The following is a 27,241-nucleotide window of genomic DNA, read 5'->3' as shown; positions in this document are numbered from 1 at the left end:
GCTAATTGGCCGCGGCGGCTGCCCCGCCCGCGAGTGGAGGGTGATCACGTGACGCGACGGCTGGGGGCTCCCGGCGCGGGGGACGCTGGTGGCCAAGATGGCGGCGGAGCTGGTGGAGGCCAAAGTGAGTGAGCGGCGGCAGCGCCGGCCAGGGCGGGCGGGGGGGCGGGGGCCGGGCGGCCGGCCGAGGTCTGCGCCTTCCGCTCGGGGCCCCACAGTGCGGCCCGCCCGCGGCTCGGCGTCCGGCTCCCTCGCCAGCCCCTGGCCCCGGGGCTCCGGTTGCGGGCGGGGCGCGGGGAGGCCGGGGGCGGGGCCCCCCAAACCTCACCCCAGTTTTCGCGCCAGGGGTTCGGCCCCCAGGTGGGAGGTTGGGTTCTCCTCTCTCCAGTTCAAGCGGTTGGGGTCTGGATCTCCCTAAGCACGGGCACAGGGCCGCGCCTCCCAGTTTGAGACACGGTCCCCCCGGACAGCATGACTGGCTGGACTGCTCGTTCCCTCCTCGAGTTCGGCGCTCTTTGGCCTGGGGGAGTGTCTGCGCCTCCCCGCCCCCCATGGTACAGTAGGCTGGCATCTGGGTCTCAGCCTCCTCGCCTAGCTGACCAGGCTGGGGTTGGCGACTCCTGCTCAGAAGGGTCCCCTGACTTTTCTGCCACCGTTTCCACCATCCGGGGTGATGAGCTGGGGTCCTGAACCGCCCCCAAACACAGTGTGTCTCTTGGGGTCTCTACCCTAGGCTGGGGTTTGGAGCCAATATTCAGCTCCCGCTCTGGTCCCAGAGCCCCGCCCCCCTCCCGACACCCTCTTCACCCCGGAGTGCGCGCGGCGATAACTGAGCTTGCCCTCCCCGATGGGATGGAGCCCTGGCCCCTGTGTCGGTGCCTTCCTAATAACTCTCTCCTCTCAGTCTTGGGTCTTGGGCTCTGCCTTCCTCCTCCCTCTCTACCCTCAGGACAGCATCTGTGCTGCTTTGGACTCTGTTCCTGGGGTCTCTGGACCCCACATTCGCAGGATCAGACTCCATTTCCAAACCTTGTCTGCTTCCCTTATACTCTACCCCATCGTGAGTCTACTGCTCAGATCACACTCCCTTCCCACACAGCCCCCAGAACCCCTGCTTTAGATCTGTTTATGCACCCCAGCTCTGGCATCTGAGGCACCCTTCTCTTTTTGCCGGTCTCTTACGTCGATCCTTGGAGAGTCCCTGGCTGGTTGCAGGGTAGGGTAGTTAGGAGGGCGATCACGTGACGGGACAGCTGGGGGCTCCCGGCGCTGGGGAACGCTGGTGGTTAGTTTCTAGTCTTTCTCCCCCGTATTCCTGTTTGGGGTCCACATTCCACACCCCATAGATGCCACCTCTTCTCCAAGCTTGGGGCCCCTTTTAACCCTCTTGGGACTAAGCTGGGAGCATCCCTCTCCTGGGGATGTATCTTCCCCCAGATGCCTCCCCGAGGTGAGGCTCCAGAACCCCTGCCCCTGACTAGGCTAGGGTTCTTCCCGGAGAAGTTTACTCAAGGCCGCTGATCCCAGGGAGGTGGGGGACCGGACCTTGCAGGACCGAGGCACCGCCCCCTCCCCCTGCTGCTCTCCCCTCCCCAGGGTCCTGACCTGTAAATGTTTTCTTTCTCTTGCTCCTCCCTCTCCTTACATCTCCCTTCCCTTCCCACTGGGATCTGAAATGCAGCCCTCAAGGTTCTGTGATTATAGGGTATTGGCCTCCATTCACCCCTGAGTGCCCGCTCCGTATACCTGCATCACACACATGGCTGCCCCTCTCCGGAGTTTTGAGAAATTGAGACTTGCCCTAGAGATGCAGAGGTCTGAACTCTGCCAGCCCAAGGCAGCAACCTGCGGCCTGAAGTCCCCTGGAGCCCTGAAATTTAACCTCCTCGGGCCGCTGTGGGGCTGTGGCTCTGGGCGCCTGCCCCCACTCCAGCCAGAGAGTAGGCTCTGAACTCTTATATCATCCAGGGCCTTGAAATATGATCTGATGAACTCTACTTGACCCTCCAGTGGCTGGGGGCCCCCTCCCCAATTAGATCAAGTTGACCCTTTTTCAAGTGCTCTAAAACACGAGCCTCGTGAGCCCAGCCTGCTCCCATCCTAGGGAGCCTTCTTTCTCCTTCAGTCCCTTGCTGTCACTGTGGAGTGCCTACATGTCATTGAAATGTCCCCCTCTTTTAGGCGCTTTCCCAGCCTTTTGTAGCGCGAGCCGGAGACTTTGTCTTTTGGGGTGCAGAATGGGCTGGTCTGAGGGGAGAGCGAGGGGCTTGTTGATAAGCTTGGAAATCTGAGACTCTTAACCTGAGGCCCCTGAGAGGGGCTTGGGGGTGTGGGGGGGGAGTGGTCTGGGAACTCCCTGAGAGGGTGTGTAGCATTCTGCACAGAGCTCTTAGTTCCTGGAGAGAGGCGCCCCTGTTAAGTTCAACGCAGCTGCTGTTTCTCCACACGGCTCTGAAGGAGCCCAGAGTTGAGGCTCTGGAAGCCGTTGGGGCCTGGCGCTGTTTATAAACACAGATCTGAGGGGCAGGCGGGTCAGGATGAAGCCACGGCAGGAAGTGGTCTGCGCAGCACTTGGGACTTCTTCCTGAACGTTTGCACCCTGCTTGTGCAGCCCCCCCTCCCTCCCAGTGTCAAGGGCAGGCTCCTCCGTGGTGGCAGCTGCTGAGAAATCCGAGTCATGAACATATGGCAGCTCGAGGGGTGTGCCCCGGGATGCGTGTGCATGAGGCGGCTCCGGATGGCCCCAACCTGGTGGAAGGGGTAGGTAGGGGCAGGGGCTCCCAGGGGCAGGAAGATGTGCTGTGGTCAGACTCCAAAAGGCCAGGCCCACCTGCCTTTGGCTCCATGGTGGGCGGTCAGCTTCCATATGACATTGCCTCTCCCCTGGAGCGCCTTGGGGCTCTTCCAGAAGAAACATCTTGTCTGCAAGCCTTTCTTCTCTGTTCAAGGTAGGAAGTCAGGCCGAGGGAGGCAAAGCCTCTTTGTTTTTAAAAGTGTTCAGACTCTCGGAGGGCCAGCAGACTGCTAGGCCCCCAAGCAGTGGGTGTGCTGGGGAATGAGGGGCTCCCAGGCAGCTGGGTGTGAGTGGAAGTAAGCAGCCTCAGGAGCCCGATGGCCCCAAGTCCAAATACCGCCAGCCCTGCCGCGGATGCACGGGGAGGCCTTGGGCCAGCTGCTTGCCTCTCAGAGCCTCAGTTTTCTCACCTGTGTAATGGGCACCAGTCCTTGTGAGATTAGTGACCATGAAGGCCCTTGTGCTTGGCATTGGTGGGCGCTCCCCGTCTGCAGTGCAGAAGTAGGAGAAAGACCCTGCAGCAGGAAAAGCCTCCCCCTCGAGGCTTTGCAGGCAGGATGGGGCCTCCCCGCACCTTTATCTGTGTCGTGTTGGGCCCGGCAGACCTCTCTGCCATCAGCAGGAGCCTGGCGCCGTACAGCTGGAAAGAACGTTAGAGTTCCCATCTTGTCCGAAGTGCAGAGAAGCCTGACAGCGGACCCAGGGTCATCTGGGAACCTAGGGCAGGGTCTGGGCTTGAACCTAGGGCTCCTGGGTCCTGGAGCCACCATCAGATTCCACAGCTCACTCTTTGACAGCCTGAAAACAGCAGCGCCTTCTGGCACGTAACCAGCCTGGCAGGGGTCCCGCCCACCTCTGACCATCAGACTTTTTCTAGTTGAGTTTAAGTGATTTATTGGTTTCTTTGGGTGCTGTCCTGCCCCAGGCTCGCCAGCTTTCCATGTCCACTGTCATCGCTTCTACTTTCTCTTTCTCCATCCCCCCCCGGAAGTGTCTTTTTCCCACCACGTTTCACTCATCACAGGTCAGCTTCAGGGCTTGGCATGGGTGGCCCCCATACCCCGCTGGCCCATCCCTCCAGGATACTTTGCTTATGTAGCTTATCGGGGAGCCCAGAGGGTCACGGAAGGCAGGCCACTGCCGGCCAGTCCCACAGAAAACACTGGGCTCCACTGCTCTCTTGTACTTGGTCTGATTTCGTTGGAGGGGCCCTGCCAGGTAATAATGGCCAGTCATCACTTTGCCACGGGTCAGTTCATAGTCTCTGTGGCTGCTGGATCTCTGCGCTCCTCTGTTGGGGCTGATCCTACCCCCCAGGGGACATTTGGTGATGTCTGTGGGACATTTGTGGTTGTCACGACTGGGGTTTGGGGGAGCTCTGGCATCGAGTGTGCGGGGCTAGGGATGCTGCTTCACACCCCACCATGCCCGGGACAGCCCCAGTGTCCACAGTGCCAAGGGGAGGAAGCCTGCGGGGGGGACCAGCAGACGCTTTGACGGCCTTGGCAGTGCTCAGCTGAAATTAAGTCGGTGCTGGGGCAGCCTGGTAGAGAGGAGCCACCCTGGCTTCAGAGTCGGGTTTGGATCTTGTCTGTAACTGGAGCTCACCCCAACCTGGTAGGGGTGTTTGAAGGATCAGAGTTAAGTGCATAATCACACGCCCAGCTCAGTCCCCGGCAGGTGACTCAGTACTAAGCAAGCGGTGGCTACCGTGCTCCAGACCAAAGGGAGAATGTGTTTGTGGCCGACGTTGGTTGAGCGCTCACTCTGCTTTACGTGCATCGCCTCATCTGGTCCTTCCCACATCCCGATGAGGTGGACCCGCCGTCCTCCCTGACGAAGAGGCCTAGGGTCAGAGAGGCCATCAGTGTTCTCGGCTGGAGAGCAGCTGAGGCTGTTTATGGAGAAGCAAGATTCCCAGTTCTTGCCCTGGGGATGCTTTCAGGCTTGAAGATGGGAAAAGAGGACCTAAAATAGAAGCAGTTGGTGGGGAGGGGTCAGTCAGAGGAGCTTTTGCTGCATTGGTGAAGCTGAGGAAGGTTGGAGGGGGAGGAGGGGAGCAGGGCTGAGCGGGGAGGGGGCCTCTCAGGGGAGGGGGAGGCGGCAGCCTGAGCACAGGCGTGGAGGTGGGACCAAGCCCGGGCCGGTGGGACTGGGGCAGAAGCTGCCGCCTCCTCCTCCTGGGGGCCCCGGGCCGGCCAGCTGCTAGCAGGGTATCACTTCACTTTCCCCCCAGCTGGCCCAGGCAGTTCCTCACCCTGGCAGCGTGTCCCTCTGAACCTGTGTGTTTGTGGTTGCTCTTCCCCAGAACATGGTGATGAGTTTCCGAGTCTCTGATCTTCAGATGCTCCTGGGTTTTGTCGGCCGGAGTAAGAGCGGACTTAAACACGAACTTGTCACCCGGGCCCTCCAGCTGGTCCAGTTTGACTGTAGCCCCGAGCTGTTCAAGAAGATCAAGGAGCTCTACGAGACACGCTACGCCAAGAAAAGCTCGGAGCCCGTGCCACAGCCCCACCGGCCCTTGGACCCCCTGACCATGCACTCCACCTACGAGCGGGCCAGCTCGGTGCCCAGGACTCCCCTCACGGGCCCCAACATTGACTACCCCGTGCTCTACGGGAAGTACTTAAACGGACTCGGACGGTTGCCTGCCAAGACCCTCAAGCCAGAAGTGCGCCTGGTGAAGTTGCCCTTCTTTAACATGTTGGATGAATTGCTGAAGCCCACCGAGCTGGGTGAGTCCCCGCCGCCCCTGGGGGCGGCCCCACCTTTTGAGTTCTCCCAGCGCCCAAGGCCAGCCAAGCAGCCAACCCAGAGCATTTTCTGGGGAGCAGCAAGGGCCGAGGGGCTGAGGGGGGCTTGTCCCTCCCAGGAAGCACAGGGGCCACCTTGGGGTCCTTGAATTAGTGACTTGTTGCCATGTAACAAGTTACCCCAAATTCCAGTGGCTTGAAACAGCCGACACTTCAGTTTCTGAAGGTCAGAACTTGGGAGCGGCCTGGCTGGGTGGTTCTGGCTTGGGGTCGCTCAGGGGGGTCACAGTCCACCTGTCAGCTGGGGGCTGCCTAATCAGTAGGCTCGACTGGGGCTAGGGGCGGGGCGCTTACTCACGTGGTTGCCAGCTGCTGGCCGGAAACCCCAGTTCTTGCCGCCTGGGCCTCTGGGGGCTGATTGAGCATCCTCCCAGCATGGTGTGGTGGCTCGCTTCCCCCGGAGCCATGATCGGGGCGGGGGTGCTGTGGTGGACAGAGGGAGAGAGAAAACGTGTGCACCTGTGTGAGTGCATGACCCCACTGGAAGCTGAGGGCTCTCTCACAGCCTCAGCTTGGAAGTGGCATATTTTCACTTTTGCCACATTCCACTGGTCAGAGGAACCAACTCTGGTGCACCGTGGGCGAGGGCTCCACCATGCTGGACCACCAGGAGGCGGGGGCACTGGGGGCCACCTGCAAGGCTGGCTTCTGTGGTCTTACTCCTGGTGGCGAAGGGGCTGGAGGTTCGACCTTCCCTCCCGCCCCCCCGCGGAAGGCTGTTTCCTAGTAGGCAGCCTGCGGGAGTGACCTCAGTCAGCGGGTTCAGGCCTGTCAACACGGGCCGGCCCGTGAGGACATGGTCAGGTGTGCCTCTGAGAGGTGGGGTGCAGCGCGGATAGAGAGATGATGCCGGGGAACATCGTCCTGTTTTCTCTGTCCTTACGTTGACTGAGGGACAGGCCTGCTGTGTATCAGGCCTGTAGCAGCCCCCCCCATCCCCCGACTCCGGACAGCCTGATGACAGGGCTGGGAGTGGGTGTCAGCCTGGACTCAGCCTCAGATGCTGCCCTGAGCTCTGGGACCAGGACACCAACCAGCCACAGCTTCCTGGGCCTCCAGGGCTCCAGAGAGCGCGTGGAATACGATGGGGCTCTTGTCACCCCTCAGGTTTTACCAGGTGCCTGAGTGTTCCTGGAGACCCCTCCTGCCACTCATCACCCACCCAGTCACACAGCATATACCTGAGCACCTGCTGGGTGGGCACCCATCAGGGGGTGCAGCAGGGAGCAGACAGAGCCCCCCACCCGTGTGGAGGTTCCCTTCTAGCACCCCTTGTTCGGAGCCTCGGGGTGCCCCCAGCCTACCCACGCTGTGGGTCCTGCCGTCCGTCACAGTGGGCCCTGGTCGTGAGTCGGTCCCTGTGTGCTGTGGCCGAGGTCACGGTCCCTCCACGCCCCCACCGCCGTGCCCTTGGCCACGCGGCTCAGTCCCTCCCAACCCTGCTGACCCAGCGGCCTGCCTTGCTTGGCCAGGGGGCCCTTGTCTGCACACAGGCTTTAGCTCCAGCCCCGCCTGCCAGCCCCCTCCGTCCTGCCCTGGGTGGGGGGAGGGGGAGGGGCGGCGGCTCCCTCAGAGGGCCTGTGGCTCCAGGTGAGGCTATAGGAGGTGGAGGAAAGTGCCTCAGGTGCTCCTGGCCCTGGGGTCTGAGGCCCCGCACTCTGGCCCGGGGCTCCTCCCTCCCCCGCCTTCTCTCTGGAGTCAGGAGGGGTTTCTCGCCAGCCCCCAGGTGGGGGGCAGGTTGGCTCACCAGCACCTATCGTGGGGGTGACATGGCAGCACTGGGGACCCAGGGCCCCTTCCTGAGTTTCTCCAGGATGACCTTCCCTGTCTCTGCTCCCCGCAACCTCTCTCTAGATGCCAGGACCCATCCCCCTCCCCCCAACCCCCCCCCCCCACCAACCCGCAGGCTTTGGAGTCTCAGGCCTGGCTGGCTGGCTGGTTCTGGAGGTCGAGCTGAAGATTCAGATTCCTTCCTAAGGACTCGAGCACGATCTTTATATCAGGGAGGCTGGGTTTTTACAGGGAGGCTGCAAGGCGGGCTTGGGAGGCTGCAAGGCGGGCTTGGCGCTGGGCGGGGGCCTGGGACTGGAGGTGACTTTGAACTCAGGGCCGGCAGTCTCCCTCCCCTGCCCAGACCATGGGCTTCCTTCCTGCCCGCGAACATGCAACCATTCCCGCCCCACAATGCATCACTTTGCCCTGAGCCCCCAGGGACCCCAGTCACCTGATCTCCAGGAGAGTCTGCTCCCCTGTCTACACCAGGAATCACTCTGCTCTCGGCTCAGAACAAAGAGGCCGACCCCACCCTGCCTTTGCTCCCACCCACTCCCCTGCCCCTCTCCCAAGATGTACCCTTTTCCCGAGACTCCCCTCTCCTCAGGGACTCCCCGGGGGCTGCCCGGGTTCCTGGGGGAGGCCTCATCGAGCACTGATGGTGGCCCTGAAGCCATCTGGTCCCTGCTGTTCCAGCACCAGCAGTTCTGTCCGCCTACCCCTCACCCTGGGCGCCTCCCCACGGGGAGTTCTGCAGCACTGGCATTGCCCAGGAGCCACCTCAGGAGGCTCTAGCCAGCTTCCCCTTCCCCCTCACCCCTGGTCATGACCTGCCAACCAAAACGAGGCCCAAACAGTCTGGTCCTATTTCCCCGGAAGAGCCGCCGGCAGGCTCCGGGATGGAGACCGCGCCAGGCAGACAGGAGACATAAATCACGTGGAGGGGAATGTTCTGGTTGGGGGAGGGAAGGGGAATAATAGAGCCACAGACTGGGAGCTGGAAGGACCTTAGGAGAAAGATGATCCACTCCAGCGGGGACTGGGGGTTGGCACCCAGAAAGGTCAGGAGACTAGCCCAAGGTCACACGGCATCCTGAGGGAAGGGACTCCGGGGCCGCGTGCTCAGCCATCTTCCCTCCTCTGACCCCCTCCCCGCGCCATTGGCACTTTGCTTCCCTGTGGGAAAGCCCTGGTTCTGAACCACATGAAGGTTCTGGACCTCAGACCTCTTCTCGGGACAGGGAGCCCAGCCAACTGGGCCAGGCACCCCGGGGGCAGAGGCGCTCGCTGCTCACCCACAGCAGAACTCAGAGGGACTGGGAATGCAGTCTCAGGTCCAACACTGCTGCTTGGGGCTCAACCCTCTTATGGCCGGAGGGTCCCCTAAGCCTGGCCACTTGGGGTGTCAGCAGGCAGAGGCTGAGTGTCCGCTCTGGGAGGCCCAGACCTCAGGGCCAGGGAGCGTGGGGGAGACGAGGTACCATCATGAGACTCACCACGGGCAGAAGGAAGGAAACGCGACCTGGCCCACCGCTGCTCCTCGAGGCTCCCGGCATCCTGTGGCCAGCACCTTGTGGGCTGGGACCACTCCCGTGGTCCAGCAGGGTGAGCAGGCTGCCCCCCAGTTCTCCTCATGCCCCAGGACGTGGTCGGCGCTGACTCTGGTGGAGAGCCACTGGTCTAGCCCTGTCCCCACTGGGCAGGGCCAGTGTATCAATACGTCCCTCATTCAGGCTCCGAGCCCTTTGGCTGGTATTGCCCAAGCAAGGTAGTGGGGTCCCTGACCTGGCGAGTTTTGCCAGGAAGGTGCCCTAGAGGTGATTAAACGGTGACGGGCGAGGAATGCTCTGGTCAGGGAGTGCAGGGTTCCCCAGGGGTGGGGGTGGGGGGAGGGCACTGTCAGTACCAGGAGCCCCTTATTGTGCATTTGTGGGGAGATGGCAGTCAGGAAGCCTTCCTGGAGGAGGTCACAATCCCATCCAGACCCAAGGGATAAGTAGCAATTAAGCCAGACAAAGGGGGTGGGTGGGTGAGCGTGTTCCAGGCAGAGGCCCGGTGGTGAGAGAGCTCATGAATGGAGGCCATTGTGACCAGAGTGTGGTGTGCCGGAGGCTGGGGAAGGGAGAGTGGCCTGGACGTGGGTGGCAGAGGCCAGAAAAACCAAGATCGGTGGGGCACGGGGAACGGTAGGGACCAACTGGGCTGTCCTGAGGGCTTCCCAGGTCTTGTTCTTTCGCGTCCTTTCTGAGGTGGATAATACCCCTGCGGCAGGCCTGCCTGCCGCCCCACAGCCCAGTGTGGTACCCACCAGGCCCATGGGCTGTCTGTGGCATCAGGGGCAGGTGGCCTGACCCACTGGGCTGGCTGGGCCTCCCCTGCCCGTGGTGGTGGGAGGGGCTCCGTCAGCTCCGCAGCAGGTGGGTGCCTTGGGGAGCACCCAGCATTACCTGTGAGGGGGCCCTCAGGTGGGCGTGTAGGTTGTCCCAGGCAAGGCCTCCAGCCCACCCCAAGTCCTGCCAGAGGTGGCTCACCTCTGCCTGCTGTGATCCCCCTGACTTTCTGCCCGCCCCTGGCTTTAATCTGCCCAACCTCCTTTCTGGTGTCTTCCCCACACACTTTACCCCCAGCAGCCAGAGGAAGCTTTTATTTTTCTTAATTTTTTAAATTTTTTATTATTTTTTTTAAGATGATTACTTTTTTTTCAGTATTTAATTTTTTATTTGGCTGTGTTGGGTCTTAGTTGCGGCATGCGGGCTCTTAGTTGTGGCATGTGGGATCTAGTTCCCTGAACAGGGATCAAACTCGGACCCCCTGCGTTGCGAGCGTGGAGTCTTAGCCACTGGACCACCAGGGAAGTCCGCAGGGGAAGCTTTTAGAATAGCAGGCTGGTCACGTTCCTCCTCCCTCCCCTCCCCTCCTCTCTCTCACCTGGCCTAACCCTAACCCTAACCCTCACCCTCACTCACTCTGCTCCAGCCTCCTCCAGCACTCCAGGCTTGGTCCTGCCCCGGGGCCTTTGCATGTGCTGTTCCTTCTGTCTGTCACACTCTTCCCCAGACACCCCCATGGCCCTCCCTGCCCCATCGCCTGATCTACAGCTCATCCCTCTCTCCTTACCACTCTCTCCTCCTCCGGGGCCTTGCTCCCAACCCTGGCATTGTTGATCGCCTGGGACTGGCTTGTTCCCCACTGCATCCAGAGGACAGAGTGAGGTGGGGGTAGGTGAGCAAAGGCTTGGAGATGAGGAGCAGCCTGAAGGCTGCAGTGAGAAAGACTTTGAGTCATTCCTTCAGTGCTTGTTCCTCCCGTAACCCCACGAGCAGGAAGTCCGGGTTCCTCGCCCCGTGAATGGAGGAGCTGGGATTCGAACCCAGAGCCCTTAGTTGGGGCTTGAACCCGCCCACCCCTTGCTGTTGTGAGGCCCCTGCGCCCAGCCTGGGGGACCTGTTTTCCCACCTCCTCCAGGATGCCCCCGCCATCACCACTGGGCCCAGGCCTCAGCCTGGAGCAGGGGACCTCGGGGGCCCAGGGGCAGGGGCTGCCCGCCGAAGGGCTTCAGGCCAGTGGAGGAAGTCCCAGCTGATCAAATTCTCTTATTTTTTTAAATTTTAAAAAAATTTTATTATTTATTGATTGATTTGGTTGCGCCGGGTCTCAGTTGCGGCAGGCAGGGGCTCCTGAGTTGCAGCATGCGCACTCTTAGTTGCAGCATGTATGTGGGCTCTAGTTCCCTGACCAGGGATCGAACCCAGGCCCCCTGCATTGGGAACACGGAATCTTAACCACCGCGCCACCAGAAGTCCCCCGATCGAATTCTTAAAATCTCCTTTTCTTTCTATTTAAACTTTTGTAAAAATACGTGTTCATCATAGAAAACACTGGTTAACAGCGAAGAAGTCACGCGCTTGTCCTTGCCGCTGCTGCCTTCTGTCTGCGTGTGCAACCTCGAATGTGTGGTGTGTCCTGACTGTTGGTTTGTCAAAACACCCCCCCAACCCCGCCCCAGTATGTGGTGAGCACCTGCTGAGGTCATTAAATACTCTTCCCTGGTGACAGTTTGCAAGGCTGCCTGGCAGCCGCCTGCGTGTGCCAGGCCCTCTGTCGGGGTCTCGGATTGAGCCCGGGGTCTGAGTCCCTGGTCCACTGGCTCCTCCTGGGAGTGCAGCTCCCCGAGGACCTTGGGGCAGGGGTTCTCCCTTTAGTCCCGGAGAAGCATTGAGGCTGAGACCTTTGGGTGTGCTTGGGGCTCGGAGGGCGTGTACCTCATCCCAGCCCCCAAGCCGCCTGGCAGGGGGCCCCCATGGCCACCCTGCTGTGCAGCGTGGGTGACAGTAGAGGTAGTTTTGGTTCTGTGTCCACAACGAACCAAAGACACGGGAAAATTGTGTTAATTCTTAGGAGGTGAGGGTTTGGGAGAAAAATGGAGCCTGGAAGGAGGTGGGGAGTGCCAGCGTCGCTGGTGGGTTGGGGTGGAGGGTGCAGTTTTTACATACAAGCACTCGGGGAAGGCTTCATTCCAGTGTCATTTGCACAGGCTTAAAACACCAGGGCTGTGTAGATGGTTGGGGGAGGAATGTTCTGGAAGAGGGGATGGCGAGTGCAAAGGCCCCGAGGTATGTTCTTGGCAGGTGGGGAGCACAAGGAGGCGCCCAGGGTGGCTGCGGTGGAATCAAGGCTACCAGGGCTGGGGACAGAGTTTCCCCCAAAGCCCAGAGCCGGGGGGAGCCAGGAGACCGGCAAGGGGTCTTCATACTGATCAGATGAGCACTGGGGGTGAAGGGACCGCCCTGGGCGCGTTCGGAAGTCCTCAACAACAGGATTGGCCAAGGGAGCTGATAGTGGGGGTGAGGGTGAGGGTCACAGATGCCGCCAGAATCTCAGTCCTGAGAAGCTGGAAGGGTGAGGCTGCCCCTGGTGGTGGATGGCCCAGGTCCGGGTTTGGGGGACCCCTGCCCACTGTGTCCCAGCTGAGCTGGCAGCTGGCCTCCCACCGCCACTTGGCTTCCTGGGGGAACAGTCGGCCACCCCAGGCTGATGGCACAGCAGAAAATCGGGATTCGGAATGCATCCCCTGCCTCCGCAGCAGGCTCACCTAGAAATAGGAGTCCTTCCGGGAAAGGGACTCCGGAGCTAGTTCTTCGGCAACGCTTCTCGCGGTTTCTGCAGGAAGAGCTCCTTGGCTGGCGGGTGGGCCGTCCCCTCCCCTGCCTCCCAGGGGACTCTGTGGGGTGGGGGAGTATTTTTTTTATAGCTACTTTATTTATTTATTTCTTTATTTTTGGCTATGTTGGGTCTTCAGTTCGTGCGAGGGCTTTCTCTAGTTACGGCAAGTGGGGGCCACTCTTCATCTCGGTGCAGGGACCGCTCTTCATCGCGGTGCGCGGGCCTCTCACTATCGCGGCCCCTCCCGTTGCGGGGCACAGGCTCCAGACGCGCAGGCTCAGTAGTTGTGGCGCACGGGCCCAGCTGCTCCGTGGCATGTGGGATCTTCCCAGACCAGGGCTCGAACCCGTGTCCCCTGCATTAGCAGGCAGATTCTCAACCACTGCGCCACCAGGGAAGCCCGGGGGAGTATTTTTGACACGCCCCCCCCCAGCCTTGGTGGCCCAGCTCAGATGTTGTGAGACCCCCTCCCCCCATAAATAATTGCCCGGGGCTCTTCGGGCAGGTCTGGGCGCATCTGCAGGTAGCCTATGTGCACCCCAGCCCTCCAATTAAGCGGCCCTTTTCAAGGGCCCCAACCGGGACTCCGGAGGGACCAGCCCTCCCTCCACAATGAGCAGGAACTGGCGGCAGCAGTGTGGCGGTTTCAGCAGCCACCTCTTCCTGAGCGCCAGCTCCGGCCCCGGCACTATGAACCCCGAGAAACTGGTCCCTTGCGTGGAGGGCGCACAGGCTTGGGTGGGGATGGGGGTGTGGCTGAGCAGAGCTGGGGTACGAACCCCAGCCCAGGAGCTCTGGCTTCTGAGCCCGAGCTGCTTTTAAATTCAAATTGTGTTTGCTTTTTAAATAGCCTACCCGAGGCGGCGCTTTGGAATTCAGAAGGTTCTGAAGCAGGGGTGGGCCGACCAGGGCCGCGTGCTCCCTATTGGCAGCCCCACACCCCGGCCGCGCTGGGCGGGTGCGTGCTCGCCCTCACCGGCAGCTTTCATGGTACAAGGCAGAGTGGGGACGTAGAGGCAGAAACAGTGTGGCTTGCTGAGCTGAAAATACTTACACTCCAGCCCTTTGTAGGGACAGTTTGCCCACCGCTGTCCTAAAGGGTTTGCAGTATAAAAAGAGCAGACGCCTTACCTCCCCCGGCTCCAGGGCTGCGGTAGTGGCCGGTTCTGGCACCCACCCTCCCCAGAGGCGGCTCTTGCACAGACCCCCTCCTTGGTTTTGGTTACACGAATAGCAGCCTGAGGTACACACTGCTCTGCACCTGCTCTTTCCACTTAAAACCATCTTAGGGATTAGTCTCTGTCGGAGCATAAAGAGCTGCTTGATTCGTGACTCCCTGTGTTCGCGATAGCGTAGTATTCCTCCACGTGGGGCCTGGAGCCCATCTTCCTTTTTTGGCTGCGCCGGGTCTTAGTTGCAGCACACGGGATCTTTGTTGTGTCACGTGGACTCTTAGTTGCTGCATCCGGGGTCTAGTTCCCTGAACAGGGATCGAACCCGGGCCCCCTGCATTGGGAGCATGGAGTCTTAACCACTGGACTGCCAGGGAAGTCCCTTGTTTAGTTTTGGTAGGTTTTTTTTTTTTGGGTTTTGGTTTTTTTTTGGCTTCATCAAATTTATTTTTAAATTGAAGTATGATTGCTTACAATCCAATATTAATTCCAGGTGTACAACACAGTGACTTGACATTTTTATTCATTACAGAATGATCACTACTTCTCAGTGTAGTTTTAAAATTTTAAACATTGAGGTATAGTTTACATACAATGAAATCCACAGATATTTAGTGTGTAACTTGAGTTTTAGCGAATGCATGTGACCGAGTAACCCCAATGCCACCAAATACAGAACATTTCCATCACTGTTAAGTTCCCAAGGGACCCCCCTCCCAGGCAGTCCTTGCCTTCCCCCCGACCCCCAGAGGCCGCCTCTGTTCTGAGTTCTATCACCATAGATTAGTTTTGCCTGTTTAGGAAGCTGATATAACGCACACGCAGCACGTACTTCTCTGCGTCTGCCTTCTTTGGCTCAGCTTTGGGGCTTCAGATTCGTCTGTGTCGATGCGTGGACTGCAAGTTTTACTGTATGAATGTACCACAGCTTGTCCATTTGTTCTTCCGTTGTGGGGCACTTGGGTTGTTTCCAGTTTAGAGCTGCCAGGAATAAATTAGCCAGGCGTTCTTGCACAGGTCTTTTTGTAGACGTACTTCCATTTATTTGGGAAATAGCTAACAGCAGATTGCTGGTTACAGGGTAAGCGTATGTTTAACTTTACTAATCATTGCCCAACGGTTTTCCAAAGTGTCTGTAGCATGTTACAACCACCCCTACCCCCAGGAGAGAGTCCTGGTTGCTCCAGGTCCTTGTCAACACTTGGAATTGTTGGTCTTGTCATTTTAGCCACTTTAAGTGGACGTGTGGAGGTTTTCAACCAATCTTGCATTCCAGGGCCAGATCCCAGGGGCCCTGGCTGTTTGCTAATATTTTGTTAAGGATTTTTTACATCCACGTTCATGAGGGATATTCGGCTGTGTTTTTCCTTTCTTGATGCATTTTTGTCAGGTTTTGGAAGCAGGGTTATGCTGGCCTAGTTAAAGTGAGTTGAGAAGTGTCCTTCCTCCTCTAGTTTCTGGAAGAGTTTATTTATTTATTTGTTTTTGGCCGTGCCGCACGTCTTGCAGGATCTCAGTTCCCTGACCGGGGATTGAACCTGGGCCCCAGCAGTGAAAGCCCAGGATCCTAACCACTAGGCCACCAGGGGACTCCCTGGAAGAGTTTATATAAAGCTTATATGGTTTATTCCTTAAACGACTGATTGAATCCACCAACCTGGGCCTGCAGTTTTCTTTGTGGAAAGGTTTTTAATTATGAGTTCAGTTTTTTTAACTGATAAAAAGCTTTTCAAACTTTCTATATGTTTTGGTGCCAGTTTTGATAGTTGGCATCTTTGGAAGAGTTTGTTCATTTCATCTAAATTGTCAAATTCATTGGCATGAAGTTACAGCCCCCTATTGAAGGCTATAGGATCTGTACTGATGTCCACCTTTCATTCATGATAGTTTGTGTTCTCACGATCTTATCGTTCAGTCTAGCTAGGTATGTATCAAAGAACTTTGGCTTTGTTGGTTTTCTCTGTTGTTGGCTTTTTGGTTTATTGACTTCCATCTTTATCTTTAATTTTCTCCCTTCTAATGGCTTTGGCTTTTAGTTTGGGCTTCTTTTTCTAGCTTCTTGTGGAGGAAGCATACATCATTCATTTCAAACCCTTTTCATTCTTTTTTAATAGAAGCATTTAAAGCTATAGCTTTCCCTCTCACAACTGCTTTAGCTGCCTCCCACAAGTTTTGGAGTATTGTATTTTCTCGTTCAGTTCAGAGTGCTTTCTGATCTCGCCTGGGGTTCTCAGTACAGTTATGACTGAGAGTGAAGAGCCGGCTCTTCACTACCAAGGTCTCCGTCCCCAGCAGACTCTCTCCCGACTTCTGCACCCAGCGCTCCATGATGGCGAGCAGGGCTCTGTGTGTGCTGTCCTTGCTGCCCTCCTCACACCTCCTGCTGTGAGCCAGGCCAGGCTGCTCTGTGACTCTTATTTTGTGCACTTGGAGGTTCACTGCCGGTTCACTTCCGTATCTCCTTGACCATCCCGTGAGTGCCGGAGGCGGGACCTTGTTCAACTTGTCCCCATTCCCTCTGGCAGTGCCGTGCTGAGCCCGTGCGGGGCCTGGGCCGAGTGCTGCATGGTTGGGCACATGGCTCACCAGATGCCCAGAACAGCCCTGGGAGTTGAGGACAGAGTTGTTGCTGGCGTCTCACAGACCTGGAGAAAGTGGCTGGCCCGAGGGCACGCGGCCTGTTGTGCTGCATCCTGCCGGCCCAGCAAAGCTCTTCTGCCCCCGCCGAGCAGTTCTCGGTACTCTTGAGTAGATGCCTGAGCCCCGGAGGGCTGAAGAGGCTGCTGCTCCCTTAGTGGCCCTCAGTGGGGGACATGGGAGGTCATGAGTGCTCCCTGAACCATGGGCTGTGGTTCTCCTTACCCAGGAAGGGGCAGGATCCCCCAAATCCATCCCACCTGGGTAGGGCTCAGCCTCCCGTTTCCTACTTCCCAGTCTGAAGAGGGCCAGGCCTGTAGGAATGACCGTGGTCGGCACCCTCGCCAGGGAACAGACGTGACCCTGACCCCAAATTTGTCTCCAGTTCCGCAGAATAACGAGAAGCTTCAGGAGAGCCCGTGCATCTTTGCCTTGACGCCCAGACAGGTGGAGCTGATCCGGAACTCCAGGTGCGCTGTGCCCACCCGCTGCCCGCCGCTGTGGCAGCCCAGGGCAGCCTTCGCCAGGCCCGCAGCAGACCCTGGGCTTGGCGTGGCGGGGAAGGGTGGCCCCCACCCCGTGCTCAGGGCCCGAGCGCTCTCACCACCTTTGACCCACAGCCCCGAGGTGGGCCAATCGTCCCCCTTTTACAGGGTCGCCCCCTCACTGGTCCGGACATCAGGGTCGGGGCGTTCTCTGTGGGGTGTGGAGCAGCATCCCCGCCCCCACCCCCTTGATGCCAGGAGCCCCCCAGTCGTGACCACCACAAATGTCCCCAGACATCCCCAGTGTCCCCTGGGGGCAGAGCCGCCCCCGCTGAGCAGATGAGGGATGCAGGCTGGTCCCAGGGCTCTGACTCTGCTCTCTGAGGCCTTCAATCTCCAGCTGAGACAGAAGTCACCGTTAGGGCCGCCGCGTCTTGGGCACAAGGCCCACACCCACCAACCCTCTTACTACCCGTACCAGCCCCGCATTTTCCAGAGAGAGGCGGTCACTTGCCCAAATCACCCGTGAGTAAATGGCAGGAGAGAACGCTCTAGGCAGTACCCTTGGCCTTCGGTCGCCTTGGGAAGTAGTGGGTTAGTCCATCTGGCTGGTCCCCCCGGTGAAGGGTCAGAGGTGGCTGCTGGGCGCTCTCCCGCCATTGACCCTCCCCTCCTCCCCCCGCACAGAGAACTGCAGCCCGGGGTCAAGGCCGTGCAGGTCGTCCTAAGGTAAGCCCAGGTGTGCCCGGGCCCCGGGGTGGGTGGGGACATGACCCTTGCCCACCTTCCCCTCCCCCACCCTGGGAGGCCCCAGGACCCTCTCAGACACAGACACACAGACACACACACACACACACCACCCCCCCCACCCCACCCCACCCCACCCCACCCCCCCACCCCCGCTATCTGGCCTTGTCCGTGGGTACACCAGCATGCAGCCCCACTCAGGCCAGATACGGGTCCTGTCACCTCCACCCTCGCCCCCCATCTGTCCTCCCCGCCCCTCCCAGCGGGCCCTCCCCTGCCCGAGGTGCCCGTGGCCCTATGGTCCCCGGTGTCCTTGCAGAATCTGCTATTCAGACACCAGCAGCCCTCAGGAAGACCAGTACCCACCCAACATCGCCGTGAAGGTCAACCACAGCTACTGCTCGGTCCCGGTGAGTGGGCCACCCTGGCAGCCCTGGATCTGCTGCGGGGGGCGAGGCAGAGAGTACAGAGTGGGGCGGGGGGGTGGGGCACATGGAACACCTTGTGATGGTCACAGCCGTGGTGTCTGCTTCCAGGGCTACTACCCCTCGAACAAGCCTGGAGTGGAGCCCAAGAGGCCGTGCCGCCCCATTAACCTCACCCACCTCATGTACCTGTCCTCGGCCACCAACCGCATCACCGTCACCTGGGGGAACTACGGCAAGGTGAGCAGGCCCCGGAACTCCCTCCCTCTGCCCTCCCTCCCCTGCCCACCCCGCCTCCATTGGCGCAGTCCTGACTCCCCTCCCCTCCCCCACCCCCAGAGTTACTCTGTGGCCTTGTACTTGGTGCGGCAACTGACCTCCTCAGAGCTGCTGCAGAGGTTGAAGACCATCGGGGTCAAGCACCCGGAGCTGTGCAAGGCACTGGGTGAGCCCCGGGGCTTTCTGCACTGCTGGGTGGGGCTCCCCACGGTCCCTGGGGGTGGCCATGGCTCCATCACTGCTGACCCAGTTTGCTGGGCACAAGGCACAGGCCTGGTCCTCAGGAGCTTGTTGCCTGTGGGGGACCTGGACCTCCCCAGTCTTGCCATCACCCTGGTGGCTGGGGAGCTCTGGGAGGTCTCTGGAGGATGCGGAAGGAGGAGGGCGAGCCAGGCAGCGAACCATCAGTGCAAAGGCCCTGAGGCAGGGACGAGCTGGGTGTGCCGAAAGCCCCCAGCGAGCTCTGTGAATGCGGCGAGGAGAGCCGGGGTTGGTGGGCGAGGAGCCTTGGAGGGCTTGCGGGGAGGGGAAGACCCCAGGTGATCAGTGTTCCAGGCGGGTGCTTCTGGCGGCTGTGCGGTACCAGGAGGGGGCGGGGGCCAGCGCTCAGCGGGAGCAGAGGATGGATTCCCAGTTGGAGGCACACGTGATGATGAGGTTCTGGCCGGGAATGCTGAGACCATTGTTTTTTTTTCTTTTTTGTACTTTTAAGAACCAGAAAAAAGGGGGTGGGGATACACAGAGCATTAAAAAACCCCAGAAGAGCCACTCAGACGGGCAGATCGCACCTTCCTGTGTCCTGCCCCGGGGGGCTGCCCACCACACAGCGGGGGCTCAGGAGTTCCCTCTCTGGTCACCTGGAGGCCCTTGCAGGGTGCCTTCTGACTCCATCCTCACTGCGGATCCGGGCAGTGGGGCCTGGCCACGTCCCAGTCTGCCCAGTGGGGACACTGAGGCCAGCGTGGCAGAGTTAGGGCTCTGTGACCCCAGGACCTCAGCCTAGGCACCCTGCCCTGCCGCCTGCCTGTTTCCTCAAATGGCCCTTTCTTCGATCCCCCCCCCCCAACTTGCCCGCTTGGCAGGTTCAGGCATTGGCGCAGGGTTGGGCAGGGCTCATCCAGGCACCCGTGGGCCCCAGGGTGGGGACGGACATGGGGAGGCCTGGCTTAACTCCTCCGTGACCGGCCTGGAGCCAAGGCCTGGGGCAGTGCAGGGGCCACGGCAGCATATGTCGCGGCTCACGGGACAGCCCGGGCCCCTGCTGGGGCGGGCAGGGCCTCCCCTCTGAAGCAAGCCCCCAGCTTCCTTCCCACAGCCAGCTCAGGCTGGGCATCGTGCCTGCTGGGTTGCTGTCTGATTGCAGCCTGGAAGTCCTGTTCTCTGTTTCACTTGAACCCTTCCTGCTGCACGTACCCTCCCTCTATTAGGTAGAGGAGGACCGAGGCCTTGCTTTGAAGCATGATAACGCACTGCACCCGTCCTCAGCTGCCCAGGGTCTTTTTGAGGGGCCAGGGTCTCTGGGTCTACCATTTATCTGCACCTGTTAGCCAGAGATGGGAGCCACAGGGTGGCTGAGGACAGTAGGGGCGTTGAGGGGGTGGGAGGCCAAGCTGGCAGGTCACCCTCAACCCCTTGTGGGAGGGGGAGGAAGGCTCTCTGGAGGAGGGGGCGCAGGCGTTGTATCAAGGAGGGAAGGGCAGTCCCATCGTCCAAGCCGAGTGCCCTCCACTCTGCAGGGCCCAGGCATGGTCCCGAGCCACCTGGGGATGGAGCTGAACCGCTGCCCCTCTCAGGTTGGTCGCCCAGCCTCCCTGCGCCCCCTGCAGGCCCATCCCCAGGGCTGCAGTGGGCCAGTTTCCTTCCAGGCTTTTTTCCTCCACCTCATGGGCTCACCGTGCGGTGGCTTTATGGTGGGCACCCGCTGTCTTCTGATCTGTTAGAGAATCAGACTCAGACGGTGCAAGGGAGCTGTGCTCGTGGGCTCACTCCGCCCTCGGAGGGTCCCTGGTGGGGCTCTCCTGGCCTTGGGGCTTCCCAGCCCTTGGAGTGGTGCGGGAGGTCCTGGCGGTTTTCATCAGAGCTAACAGTCACAGCAGGTGGCCTACGGCAGCTCTTTGTTGCCTGGATCTTTCCAGAGAAGGGCGGTCTTGTTGGGGGGCTGGCCCCCCTCATTGTGCACCCAGGTTATTGTCAAAAATAAAATGGCTGCTGCCGAGGGCTTTTTTTCTGTTTTTGGCTGCTTCGGATCTTCGTTGCTGCTCGCAGGCTTTCTCTAGTTGCGGGGAGCAGGGGCTACTCTTCGTTGCGGTGCGCGGGCTTCTCATTGCGGTGGCTTCTCTTGTTGCGGAGCAGGGGCTCTAGGCGCACAGACTTCAGTAGTTGTGGCACGCGGGCTTCAGTACTTGTGGCTCACGGCTCTAGAGGGCAGGCTCAGTAGTTGTGGCGCATGGGCTTAGTTGCTCCGCGGCATGTGGGATCTTCCCGGACCAGGACTCGAACCCGTGTACCCTGGACTGGCAGGCGGATTCTTAACCAGTGCGCCACCAGGGGAAGTCCCTGCCCAGGGCTTTTTTAACATAGATTCTCCTCGTAGTCCTGGGTCCTGGAGCTAAAGCATGTGTCTCATCGTCCTGGGAGGTGAACATGGGGTGCTCACCGTGTTTGGCTGAGGCGAGGGGTGCTGAGGGTGTTCACTGCTGCCCTCCCGAGCATCTCTGGCTGCTGGAAACACCTGCCCCTCGGCCCCGCTGACACCGGCCGCCCCTTCCCCACAGTCAAAGAGAAGCTGCGCCTGGACCCTGACAGCGAGATTGCCACCACCGGCGTGCGGGTCTCCCTCATCTGCCCGGTGAGTCGGGGCGCGCGGGTTTGTGGGAGCGGCTGGGTGGACAGTGCTCGCCGGGCGGCCGCTCACACCTGTCACCTCCCACCCGCGCAGCTGGTGAAGATGCGGCTGTCAGTGCCCTGCCGCGCGGAGACCTGTGCACACCTGCAGTGCTTCGACGCCGTCTTCTACCTCCAGATGAATGAGAAGAAGCCCACCTGGATGTGCCCGGTGTGCGACAAGCCAGCCCCCTACGACCAGCTCATCATCGATGGGTGAGTCGCTGGGGTGCACAGGGGCCCCGCCGCCTGCCAGGCTGTGCTGGGCTTGGCCCCTTGCCTGTCTGGGCCTCTGGAAGGAGGAGCGGGGCCATGCAGCTTCTGAGGCCTCCTGGGGCCTCCAGGCTGCCCATCAGCACCCTGTGGCAGCTCTGCAAGCCCTGGGCTACAGAGAGAGGCAGGTGTCAGCCCTGCGGGACTTGTCAGGGCCTTTGCTGTGTGGGTGGCAATGGCGTAGCTTAGGGTTCAGAAGGGGGGCTCCAGATCCACGAGGTCCTCTGTTGCTCCCCACGTCACCTTGCGTTTTGTGAGTCTGTTCCTCCCCCGTGTAAAATGGGGGCCCGAGAACCCCTAGCTTCCATCCCATTGCACCACTCGGGGAGCTGCTTCTCAAGTGGCGTTCAGCAAAGGCTTGGTCACATCCTCCACGTAGGAAGGCGAAGGGGGCGCACGTCTTCCCAAAACTCTGACCACCTTCTCTTGGGCCCTTTCCGAGGTGACACCAGCGTGCGGCCAGGCTGTCCCCTGAGCCTAACCAGCAGGCCCTCCCCATGCCGCAGGGGGGACAAGGGGAAGAAGGCCATTCTCCCTAAAAGGGAAACTTTGCTCTGGTCTTAAGTTTCCAGAAACTGAGCCCAGCACCTGACTGACTGGCTCCTGCCAGGCGCCAGCCACACCCACTTCTGTCCCCAGAGCCGGGGCTGGGGAAGGGAACCTGGTGGCCCAGGCAGGAGCGGACCATGGGGCAGCCCTGGACCGCCGACTGCGTGGCCTCCGCCCGCACACGATGACTGAGGCGCGGCTGGGGTGTGTGCCGCGGGGAAGGGGGTAGCCCTGACCTGCAGTGGCCGCGTGTGAACTGTCCCCACGGTCGGGCACTCGTCTCCCTCTGGTCACTGCGCTCGAGGTCTCAGAAGCCCTCCCTCCCAGCCGTCCAGGGAGGTGGACCTTGATCATCCTCACCTTACAGATGAGGAGACAGATTCAGAAGGGGTGGCCACTAGCCCAGGCCCCCAGCTCACAGGTAGCCGGGCAAGGACTTCAAACCCAGTCTGACCAGCTCTGAGCCTGGGTGCCCTCCCCGGAGGAGCCGAGCAGCCACCCCAACGCTGTCCAGCCTCGGGGTGGAGTGAGGAGGCCCCTGGGGCCGGGCACAAGGGCTGGGCCTGAATGGCAGCTCTGTTCCCAGCCTGGCAGCTGTGCAGCCCGGGGCCCGCCTTCCCCCGCACAGGCCTAGAGCAGGTCACTCAGGCCCGGGTGGTGGTAACTGACAGCTCTAGGGACAGACGGGGCTGGGGCTGGGTAGTGTGACTGTGCTGCACATGGACTGCCATTCCATCAGCCCATGCGGCCTGGGTATAGCCAGGGAGGCTTCCTGGGGGAAGGGTCTTTGAGTCGTGCATTTATTCCACAAGGTTCTGCCACTTGGTTTCTGGCCCTTAGCTGGGTGATTTACGGGTCCCCAAAAGGACTCCATCCCAGACCCTGCCTTCAGGGAACTCCCAGCTGGACGTGTGGGATGGGAGGACCGAGCCAGAGACAGACATTCCTATTGCTTGTGCTCTGCTTGGAGAAGAGGAGCCGTAGAGTAGGGCTTTGGAGGGTGAGTAGGAGTTTTCCAAGTGCAAAGTATGTTTCAGGCAGAGCTGTAGTCATACTGTGGTGACCCTCTGCCGTACTATGGCAGAGCTGTATTCATACTATGGTGATGGGGCTGGGAGGGGCCCCATCTGCCACAGAGGGTGTCCTGGACAAGGCCTCCTTCCTCTGTGATCGTGACTGAGGCGGTCAGAGTCACCTGGAGGCAGGTGCAGTGTTGATGTTGAACGAACGCTGGGGGCTCTGGTGTGTCCCTGCTCCCGGCCTGGCATGGGCCCCCGCCCCGAACCTCAGGTCAGCAGGTGCGGCCAGTGCTGTCCTGGAGCCACTTTTGGAGAGCAGGAAGTGGCTCGGCGAGCATCCCACCCCCGGCCAGGGGAGCAGGGTGGGGCCCAGGAGTCAGCACGCCCTCCTCCCGCCTCCAGGCTCCTCTCCAAGATCCTGAGCGAGTGCGAGGATGCCGACGAGATCGAGTACCTGGTGGACGGCTCGTGGTGCCCGATCCGCGCCGAGAAGGAGCGCAGCTGCAGCCCCCAGTGCCCCATCCTTGTGCTCGGTGAGGCCTCAGCTGGGCTTTGCCCGAGTTTCTGTTTCCGGAGTTTGCCGATTGCTGAGTTTGACTCTATCCCACCGCGTGGCCTTTTTATCTGAAACGCGCCCGTCCTGGTGGAGTCGATCCCCCTGGAGCGGGGCGTCTGAGGCGGTTAGTGAGCGCCTGCTGTGTGCCGGGCCCCATCCAGAGCGCGGGGGAGCCGGTGGCCTCAGGTCACCTCGCCCCGTCCTCCGAGGTGTGCTGCTGCACAAGGCTGCCCCCGCCCCTCGCCGGCCTCGATTTCCTTGCTCTGCGGGTCACCTGCCATCCTGAACATCTGTCCCTGTCTCTCTTCCGCAGGCACCTCGGATGCTAATGGGCTCCCATCCACCCCCAACGTCAACGGCGGGGGTGGCGGCGCGCTCGGGGGCTCGGGCGGCGGGGGCGGCACGGCGGGAGGCGTAGAGAACGGGAAGCCGGGAGCTGACGTGGTGGACCTCACGCTGGACAGCTCGTCGTCCTCGGAGGAGGAGGAGGACGAGGACGAGGAGGACGAGGACGAGGACGAGGAGGGCCCCCGGCCCAAGCGCCGCTGCCCCTTCCAGAAGGGCCTGGTGTCGGCCTGCTGACCGCTGGCCACTGCCGCGACCAGCCGGACACTCGACTTTCCTGGTGCTCACCACGCAGAGGGGCGCAGGCGGGCCTCGGGCACAGCGGGAGGAGTGATTTTTTTTTTTTTTTCTTTTTATTGTTGTTCATTTTGTTTTTCCACCCCTTTCCCTGCCTGGCTCCTGGCACCTGTACCTCTGGACTCTCCTATTGGAGAATTAAAAAAAAAAAAAAGTAAAACGACAAAAAAAAGTCCAAAAAAAAAAAAAAAGAAAAACAAACAAAAATCAAACTTAAAAACAAGGCAAGCCACCCACACAGCCGCTTCCCCGGCCGGAGTCGGAGCCCGAAGTCAGAGCCAACCCTGGGAAGGGCGGGTGGGCCCAGGACGCCGCGCCCCCCGGACGACCATTCCAGCTGGTGCGAGGGACCGGGCGGTGGGGACGCGGGGAGGACAGCCTCTCCCCCGGCAGCAGCCCCCGACTCTGACGTTCGTCTGTTCCTTTGCTTTCTCTCTCTGCAAGCGTGTCCTCTCCTGAGAGCCGGGAGCAGGGAGCGTTTTTTTTTTTTTTTTTTTTTTTTTAGCCAAGAAGCCATGGAGTTGGGGGGGGGGGGGCGGGGGGCGGGTCCGGGCAGTGGGGGGCGGGGTGGGGCGGGGCGTGGGGGGCCGGGGAGGGTTTAGCCACAGATGTGTTGTATTTTTTGAAAGTGCAATAACTTGGTATTTTGAAGACCCGGCGTGTGGCCAGGACCCCCGGCGGAAGGCGGGGGCCCCAGAGCGCGGCACCGTGTGGCGTGGGGGGGGGGGTCTCAGTTTTCTAGCCAGCTACCTCGGTAACTCCAATTCAGGTTAACTTCCCTACGGAACAGCGCAGGTGTCCAAGGACGCCACCGTCGCCAGCCCCCTCCTCAGTGGGGCAGGGGGGCGCGGCCACTTCCGAGGGGTCGGCCAGGACCTGCCCCGGCCTCTCCATTTGGGGCGGTTCCTTCCCCCTCTCCTTGCTCTTGGGTTTTCCGACGGGTACGAGGCCTGCCCGGCACCCGCTCCTCCGGGAGCCTCACTCTTGTCTTCCAACAGGACTGGGCCTCAGCTCCCTGCCCAGCCCCAGGTGGCTCCCGGCCGGGGGGCGGGCATCCAGCGACCACGGGGGCCCACAGCGGCCCCAGACGCCTCCAGGGACCCGCAGCTGGGTGCCCGGACCCCCGCCCAGCACCCTTGTCCCCCGGAGGCCACACCTGGTTCTCCAGATCTCCTGTGCCCGCCATTCTTTTTGCTTTTTCTTTTCTTCCCCGCACCCCTCACCCCCAAGCCCCAGAATATTTTTTCTTTGTATAAACAGAACTCTTCTAGTCAGGAAGCAATATCATTTCAGGTCTAAAGAAGAAAGGGACATGAATCTGGTCGAGGGCAAATTCAGTTTTACTGTATAAACTCAGTTGTGCAGTTCAGCCCCCCCTCCGTCTGCGCTGGCAGCCGAGGGCCGCTGTTTTCTAATATTTGTATTCTAATTTAATTGTTTTTTAAAAACGCAAATAAAAAAGTCAAGGTGAAGCTACCGCAGCGTCCACTTCTCTGTGCGTCGGGGCCATGGCTGGGAGCAAAGGACAAAACCTGTGCCCTATCCCATGCTTCTCCTGGCCTTGTGCTGCATGGCCTTCCGGATTCAGAAGTCACAGCATTTGGTCAAATGAGAAAGATTCCACCTTGAACTGCCAGGTCCAGTGTGTGTCTGCTGGACCGGGCAAGGAATTCAGACAGAGCCATTGAATCCCAGGATGGCCCCTGCTCCCCTGGGTGGCCAAGATACACAAATGGCCAATAAGCTCCTTAGAAGGATGCTCGACATCATCAGTCAACAGGGAAATGCACATCACAACTGCCACCTCACCCCTCACCCCGACTAGGATGGCTAGATGGCGAGGACGGGGATTAAGTGGGGACCTCGAGCTTGCCGGCGGGAATGTGAGATGGGGCAGCTGTGGTGGGAGAGTCCTGGGCTGGAGTTGCCGTCTGACCCAGCAACTCCACTCTTAGGTGTCTACCCCAAGGTCAATGAAAACAGGCTCACGTAAACACTCGTACACACCTGTTCACAGCAGCATGATTCACAACAGCGAAAGGGTTGTTGTGAAACAATAACCCTTTCATCTGGGAAGAACCCAGATGTCCACCGACAGGTGAATGGACACAGCACGTGCTCCATCCACCCAGTGGAATACGATTCAGCCTTAAAAAGGAGCGGAGCGCTGACGCTCGCTAGTGTGGATGAACCTTGAGGACATGATGGTCAGTGAGGGCAACCACACAGAAGACCACATAGCGTGTGATTCCGTTTATATGAAATGTCCGTAACAGGCCAATCCACAGAGACAGGGGTTAGAGGTCACCAGGGGCTGGGAGAGGGGGATATGGAGTGACTGCTAGTGGGGAAGGGGTTTCTTTGCGGGGTGATGAGTGTTCTAGAACCAGGTGGAGGTGATGGTTGCACGGTTCTCCGAATATGCAAGAATTCTCTTAGCGGGGGAGGCATGGGAGCCTAACCGAAGATGCCCTCCTGGGCCGAGTGGCTGCAGAACCATCCTTCACCATCATCCGAGGCCTCCAGTCTCCCTGTCGGCTGGCTCAGGTCCCCTCGGGGTCTGGCTGTGGAAGCCCTGGTCCCCCACCCACCCTGGCCCGAGTTGGACACCTGGGTCCACGTGAGCACAGTGACCTTGCTGCTGATGGAGGACCCCCGGAGCCGCCACTCTGCATCCTCCCCAAGCTCCTGGCAAGGGCTGGCTGGCCCTCCTCTCCCAGGCCGCGGCGTGGCCATTGTGTCCCCTCGGGGCTCCTCCATCACCCCACCCCCACCCCAACCCACTGGCCCCAGTCTGACTGGGAGACAGACGGGAGGAGGGCTCTTCCAGGGCCCTGGAAGTGGCTGTGTGTGGTGACCCCAAACCAGAGGTGGGGCTGCAGCCTACGACCCCTGTCCCCGGTGAGGGGGCCCCGGCCTGACTTCCCCCGGGAAACGTGGGTGGAAGCAGCCAGCTCGGATCCGGGGTCATGTCAGTGGGGCCCAGCGTGGGGTGGCACCTTGGGGCCCCCTGGCAGACTTGAGGTTCCCG

The 27,241-nt window shown here is 60.3% G+C and overlaps 1 protein-coding gene across 2 annotated transcripts; it reads left to right on the top strand.

Moving 5' to 3' along the window:
* On the top strand, positions 1 to 24,720 carry PIAS4 (protein inhibitor of activated STAT 4). Of its 2 annotated transcripts, XM_057541555.1 has the most exons (12): positions 1 to 124; positions 5,103 to 5,529; positions 16,738 to 16,822; positions 17,525 to 17,566; positions 17,904 to 17,994; positions 18,121 to 18,249; positions 18,349 to 18,454; positions 20,025 to 20,081; positions 21,063 to 21,136; positions 21,227 to 21,387; positions 23,415 to 23,545; positions 23,882 to 24,720. In XM_057541555.1, the coding sequence occupies exons 1-12, from the start codon at positions 98 to 100 to the stop codon at positions 24,148 to 24,150; spliced, it is 1,599 nt and encodes a 532-aa protein (XP_057397538.1). In that variant the 5' UTR covers positions 1 to 97; the 3' UTR covers positions 24,151 to 24,720. The 2 variants fall into 2 exon arrangements, with proteins under 2 accessions (XP_057397538.1, XP_057397539.1); XM_057541556.1 differs by lacking the exon at positions 20,025 to 20,081.
* Positions 24,721 to 27,241: the final 2,521 nt, after the last annotated feature.

Source organism: Balaenoptera acutorostrata, chromosome 2, assembly GCF_949987535.1.
Source record: "Balaenoptera acutorostrata chromosome 2, mBalAcu1.1, whole genome shotgun sequence".
Lineage (NCBI taxonomy): Eukaryota > Metazoa > Chordata > Mammalia > Artiodactyla > Balaenopteridae > Balaenoptera > Balaenoptera acutorostrata.
Note: the sequence above shows the minus strand (reverse complement) of the source record. Positions and strands in the feature narration are given on the sequence as shown.

Excerpts from the sequence above, each read along its gene's own strand:
- PIAS4 (XM_057541555.1), top strand. The coding sequence starts at position 98 with ATGGCGGCGGAGCTGGTGGAGGCCAAA. Across the intron at positions 18,250-18,348 it reads CCTGGGGGAACTACGGCAAG|AGTTACTCTGTGGCCTTGTA; the intron begins GTGAGCAGGCCC and ends CCCCACCCCCAG. Across the intron at positions 23,546-23,881 it reads GTGCCCCATCCTTGTGCTCG|GCACCTCGGATGCTAATGGG; the intron begins GTGAGGCCTCAG and ends TCTCTTCCGCAG.